The 6,333-nt window shown below is 43.6% G+C and overlaps 1 protein-coding gene across 1 annotated transcript; it reads right to left on the bottom strand.

The window, feature by feature from the left end:
• LOC140233392 (uncharacterized) lies at positions 1-5,204 on the bottom strand. The gene is made up of 7 exons (XM_072313498.1): positions 4,964-5,204; positions 4,435-4,618; positions 3,833-3,965; positions 3,096-3,351; positions 2,156-2,406; positions 1,524-1,783; positions 1-1,044 (listed from the first exon to the last, which is right to left on the bottom strand). Exons 1-7 carry the CDS (start codon positions 5,202-5,204, stop codon positions 120-122), a joined length of 2,250 nt encoding a protein of 749 aa, XP_072169599.1. The 3' UTR covers positions 1-119.
• Positions 5,205-6,333: the final 1,129 nt, after the last annotated feature.

The following is a 6,333-nucleotide window of genomic DNA, read 5'->3' as shown; positions in this document are numbered from 1 at the left end:
CAAGTTTTTGACAAGACAGAAATTGCAAAAGAATTGCAGTAGAAATTGATAAAATATAAATATGAAAAACCTCACACAATGATGGACGGACTGTTTTATTACTCAGCTGAGAAAAGGCATCACGACGCAGTTTTTGAAATCGGTTTACCGTTGCTACGCAACGAAGAAGCTGATTGCACCCTCTTCCTTTTAAGAGGCGGTCTGAATGAGAGTTTGTTAATACTGCCAGCCTTGTCGAAGAATTCCATGCCTTCTCTGAGTTTGACCAACTCTTCCCATTCCTTGTTCAGCCGCCATTTTTGAAAGGCGCTCTGAGCGGCGTGCTGCTGCTCGACCAGCCGCCTCTGTTTCTCCCGCTTGTCTCTGGCTTCACCTTGCCTTCTCTGCCGCTCCATCTGATTTTTACGTAGGATCCAAGCCTTGATAAGCAGCTCGTTCTCGGCGTCCACCGAGGCTTGATGCTGTCGCACCTCCTCCTCCTTTCGCTGCTTCTCTTGAGCCTCTTTCTTCCGCTTCCGTGCTTCGTCTTCCTTCTGTTTCTTCCAGTCATCGAATGACTGTCCAGTCTTCTTTGGCGGGAGTTTCTCTTCCTGCCTCTTTATCTCCTCGTCTGCTCGCCCAAATGCCTCGTCAAGCATTCGCTGGACATGGTTCAAAAGTTTCCTGTCCTTCGCTCCCTGCACTTTGGATTCAAGCCAGTCATTGAACGCCCTGCAGTTCTCATCTGGTGTGGCCTTTCGGCGACCGTTGGATAGCAGTGGCTGCTCGGTTGTTTCCCGTAGACCTACGCTGACTTCCAGGGCGGCCTGCACGTCTTTTAACCGCCTCATATCCATTATTTCATCCTGTCCATAACGGTCGTCTGGATAGTGGGGGTTATATCTGGCGCTTCGGACCCTAGCCGAGGCTGCCCTCACTGGTCGGACAGCAGTCGTAGAGTTCACCGGAGCTCTATCGTAAATGTTCGCACTGCTACTTCTGCGGGGTCTGTTCGTGTTTCCCGCGTCTTGAGTCATACGTGCAGATTTACTATCGGCTGAGAACCTACACATTTAACGAAATAAACAACAACTTCATTTTACTTGACATCACAATAGTTAGAAGTTATTCGATGTACAAATAAGGCGAACCATTTTCATAATGAATAATATCAAACAGAAATAACCATCAACTGCAGAATAACCGACGTGTTGTATTAAAACGGTGGTACATTGTATTAAAAAATTATATTTCAAATTGGCGTCAAGTTCATTTACTGGGCCACATTCATACTTGTTCTCATTCACATCAATGAATTAAGATCTCATAAGTAATGAGCTAAAGGAGACTGGGTAATGGTACTGATGATTTCGGAGTGGCAAACAATGCATGATTTTGTGTAATTATCAGTAATTAAATATCGTATATAATAGGCCTACTGCAATTCAATTTTGCTGTTGGAAATGAAATGAAATGACCCTGGGAATGGATGTAAAGGAAGATGCGATGTAATCTGTGAGGATTGTACATTAAGAGAGGCTTACTTCAGACTTGATGAGTCCTCAAAGTCCAAGTCGTTTGTAACCGACGCAGCTCCGAGTGATTTCGGCAGAGGGGCCGAGTGTATTCTTGGCGTTGTCCTGACACTTGGGTCCTCGAAGCGGACCCTACGACCGTCCTGTTGCCATGCTGTCGTACGAAGGAGGTGCGGCGGTCGAATGGCGGGTGATGTCGGGGGCCGAGGTGACGTCCCCATGGAAACAGTGTCGTCTGTGATGGAGGCTGACCGACTCGTGTCCGGTGTCTGGAAGATGACAAACTGGCATAGTAAATGTTCGTTTATATCGCCTCCTGTCACCACGAACACAAGCTTTTCAGAATTTGCCGATAAAAGCAAGATGCCATAGCACCATTGTATTTCAAAAATTTCAGTTATAATACTGATAATATCCGGCTTAAAAAAAAAAACCCGATAGCTTTGTAAAGCACATCCTGTATTCCTTCAGCTTTTTCATGGGTTCTGAATCTGTAACGTTACAACTCTCGAGTAGCAAAGTGTAATTAACCCATAACAACTGGACTCAAATCTTAAGTCACAATACATTTTACTAGGCACACTATAATTTCATTATCACTGTGTCTTCAATATTGATACTGTAGGGTTTTTGTATTTTACTATGAAGTTCTCCTCAACCTTTTCTCCTCCTTCATTGTTCTGGCCATCGTGATGGGTTGGCTCATCGTGATGGGTTGGCTCATCGTGATGGGTTGGCTCAGCATCATTGTTGTGCTCGGAGCCGATGCTGCTTTCGCTGCTGTTATCAAAATGCCCGATGTCGGCCTGTGTCAGTCTCCGTACCGACCAGTCCCGAGCCGCTTTCGTCGTCTTTACCGCTGTCCGTAACGACTTGACGTGAAGTTCGGGACCTGTAAACACAACATCCAGACCTCAGTTATCAATGCTTTTAACAAGGACAAGGAACAATTCTTTTATAAATCCATAATCACATTCCAATCATCACTCCTCTGTTGTCAACTAGATATGGATGTACTGACATTGAATGGCCGAAAATGTAGCCGCATGCAAGATTCACTTCTAATGACGCATTTTTGAGAGCAGTATCTTTATGATGAGTTGGCATTGTCATTATTCAAAGGAATGGCAAATATGGATCGTCCATCAAACAACAAAGAATTCTAAATGATGTATTTTTATAGGACTTGCTAACAAGATTAACACAATCAAATTTACGTACAATACTAAGGACAAGGAAAAGTCACATCTTGTGAGCTCTCTTTGTCACCGCCTTCTTTGAAGAGAGATTCGTGAAAAGACGGTCGCTGGGCCTTATAATAGTGCGTGTATGGAGCATTTTAGTAATTTTGCCGTAAAGAAGTTTATTTGACCCCACGGATATTTGAAGATGATGTACATCCAGGTAAGATAATGACCTCCATCATTATCGCTTGACAATAATTTGTCTATAACCTTTCTTGCATCCCCTGACCTGATATTTCCAGAAATACGTTTGTTTCATACAAAATTCCTCTGAGGTTGAATTTCTTTCATGATATGATAAGATGATATACACTGATTTATAGCGTCACTCAAATACCTGGTGCGGGGGACAGGGATAATTCTTGCAAGGCCAAGGTGGGTGTGACGCTCCTCGCCAGCCGAGAGACGGGGAACCTTGGGGTGCGAGACCACGATGAGCCGGTGTTGGATGGGAGTGTCTGCAGCCAGTCTTCCTGCTTGCTTACCCTCCTCGTCTGCCTCTTCCTGGCCCGCTCATAGAGGACCAACCTGCGCTCAGCTTCCTGCTGGCCACAGCTGAAAGCAAGCTGTGCTGGAGTCTTATTGTTGGTATCCTATGGGAGACCCAAGGGGATGAATAGGAGATACTTATATAATTATCGTTTATACATAGAACTTTCAAGTTCAATATACAGTTCGTGATCAAATGTCAAAGAATTCACTGTTCTCTTCCAGATAGATCTTTGCAAAACCAAATATATCAGACTAAAATATAGTTTGTCAATATTTTGTTTTCATGCGACATCCATTGATAAGTAGAATAGTTGAATTATTAAGGCTATAAAATTATAGACTATGAAACATGATAATATCATATTATGAGTTTCGCGCTGTGCATGCATCCTTGATGGACGATGTTTTAACACCTTGAAATTATTGATTGATTAATTGATTATTTTTCCTATTATGATTGGGGTCGCAGATGGGTACCTGGAAATGCTCAAACAGTGATTATTATAACTGGATCCTTGGGAATAGCAAAGTCAAGGCTGAGGAAAATCCCATGCCATGTGTTCTTTAATGCAAGGAACGTACCTTTAGCGTGGTGTTGGCGCCTCGCTGGAGAAGGGCGTCGATGCAGCCACCGTTGCCCATGGCACAGGCGATATGAAGGGCCGTTCTCCCCGAGGGTGACACCGAGTCGGGGTGTGCTCCATCTTCCAGCATCCTGGGACAGACATAATGTACACAGAGTTATCTCTCTTATCGACTGATGCATAAGACCATTAAATGTGACATGTTTATATTCTTCACTACAGAGCTTCCGCCTCAATAATCAACAACTAAATTCTTTGCGACATGGTACGTTTATCATCGAGTGTTCAAGTATCAGTGCATCAATATTGGTCGTCGATTTTGCACAATCAGGTTTAAACCGAGTGTTCACGTCACATCCGCAATGAATTCTAAAAATTCTCACATGATTTTTCTTTCAAGCAATGTCCATGCTTGCAGTGCTAAGTTAACATACAGTATTTGATATATGCTGGAGCATCGTTGTTTTCGCTCATCATTCGCGTTTATGTCTTGTCATATTCTGTGACGGGTGATTTTTCTAATAAGTGATTTGATCAAAAAAATAATGGCGTGACGCACGACTAATCACATAGCAGGATCCTCAATAAAGAGCGGCTTACCTTTCCACCAGAAAGTGGTATCCGCGATGTGCTGAGATGAACATGACGATCGTCCGTCGCCTAGCAACATCATCCTCGTCCCAGTGCCTACTGATGTCATTGATGACTTTCTGTGTGCTTCCCGACACCGCCCCTGCTACGATCTCTTCGAATCCGTACTCGATGATCACGTTGATGCGATCGCCTGTGACGACACAATCATTGTATATCCTCAGTTATTTAATTTTCTTTGGAATTTACCTCCATTGATTCCTAAACAGAGTTTATGGTATGTAAGACCTTAGAAAGAGTGAAGAGTTTCTGTACATTACTTTGAACAAACATTCCCTCTCTCGGGACATCAGCGTTTTTGTTTTCATAATGACCTACACTTCAGTTCATCGCCAAGGTTTTGTGAAGTATACAATTTGTGTAAGCCTGGATGGAACAAATTATCGCAAATTATCGCAAACCAAAACACTATAAATGGGGGGGGGGGGAAGCTTTCCTATATTGCTCATGTTCTGATAGAGGGATAACCACTATTCACCTGGGATCATGCGAAGTTCCCGCAGTGTGTAGTGCTCATCCAACGCGGCGCTTCGCCGGTAACCAATCGTAATGAGGTCAGCTGGAAGACCGACGGCGAACTCCACGACGGATTTCAGCTGCATGATTGTCATGTCATGATGGACGACCACGGACGTTAGAGCTCCCCATGGTAACTGGACCATGAGGTCGAAGGCGTCGATGAATCGTCCCGTGGCATCCCGAACCCCGACCTTCTGCATGACTGGGGGAGGCTTACAGGTAACTCACCACGTGCCCAGAGACATCCTGTGGAGAGCGATTGTGTGTTTGATCAAAACATGGATAACTAAGAACAGACGAAAGGCACTAGTGAGCTCTATTGTATAGACAGTGTTATTGTACTGCGATACATAATGTTTGAAATATAGCGGGAATCGGGTGAATTTCCGGTTCCACTCCTCTTAAATGCTCTCTCACTGTGTTATCAGGGGTAAGATTAGGTATGAACAACAGAATCAGTGTCAAGACAAATCCTTTCTTCATGCAATTTATATGAGATATGAGAAAGGAAGGAGGAAACGGTGCGTAACTTTGACATAATTATTCCTCTCACTGATCCTCCTTTTAGGAAAAGTGCAAGAGTTGAAAAGTTGGTGTCCGCCAGGAATCGAACCCGGGTCTTTGGCATGGAACGCCAACGTCTTAAGCCGCCCCGGAGACGTCATAGCGGTTCAGGCAGACCCATGCAAGCTCGATTACCCGACGGACCAATACCCTTCAACCCTTTGTGCGCATGTTCTTTTTTTTTTTGGGGGGGGGGGGAGGGGGCAGACAGAGTTATGAATAACAACCAGCCGCGTGCCTCAGCTGGATCGTCTAAATGAGATTCACGTAATTAATTGGGATAATTTTTGTGAAAGAAATCACCGCAACAATAGCTTTTTGGCGTCTCCTGAATTCATTGTGCATAAAATGTGAGATATGAGAAAGGAAAGAGAAAACGGTGCGTAGCTTTGAGATATATTTATATATATACATATTTCAATAATAAATGTGAAGAGTCAGGACACCAGTACAGTTCTGAGAACTGATCGCATGAAGCCATAAAAGTTGGGTTAGCTAAATCATAACCCCCTTTTAAAACATCTATACGATACTTGTTTTTTCAGTATGCCCTGATTGTTATTGTCCAGGAGTTGCATGTCCTTGTGAAAGTCCATTTCTTTGTTATTTGCAAAAGGACTATGAATACTCTAATCGAATCGACACCTTTATCAATCGATAGATGGTATAATAATGATATAAAAGGAGTTTTGTGCCTCGTTGCGCGCTTTTATTTTCGACAAGTGTGCCGTGAGGAATCTATAGCCAAGATATCTTAGGGTGAAA

Source organism: Diadema setosum, chromosome 9 (assembly GCF_964275005.1).
Source record: "Diadema setosum chromosome 9, eeDiaSeto1, whole genome shotgun sequence".
Classification (NCBI taxonomy): Eukaryota; Metazoa; Echinodermata; class Echinoidea; order Diadematoida; family Diadematidae; genus Diadema; species Diadema setosum.
This window is presented reverse-complemented; position numbering and strand designations above follow the sequence as displayed.

What these genes read in the sequence shown, in the direction of transcription:
- LOC140233392 (XM_072313498.1), bottom strand. Translation starts at nt 5,204, where the DNA reads ATGCAGAAGGTCGGGGTTCGGGATGCCACGGGACGATTCATCGACGCC. An exon ending in AGGTTGAGGAGAACTTCATA is followed by an intron (nt 1,784 to 2,155) that starts GTAAAATACAAA and finishes GTCATCTTCCAG; the next exon opens with ACACCGGACACGAGTCGGTC. An exon ending in GAGGACTCATCAAGTCTGAA is followed by an intron (nt 1,045 to 1,523) that starts GTAAGCCTCTCT and finishes TTAAATGTGTAG; the next exon opens with GTTCTCAGCCGATAGTAAAT.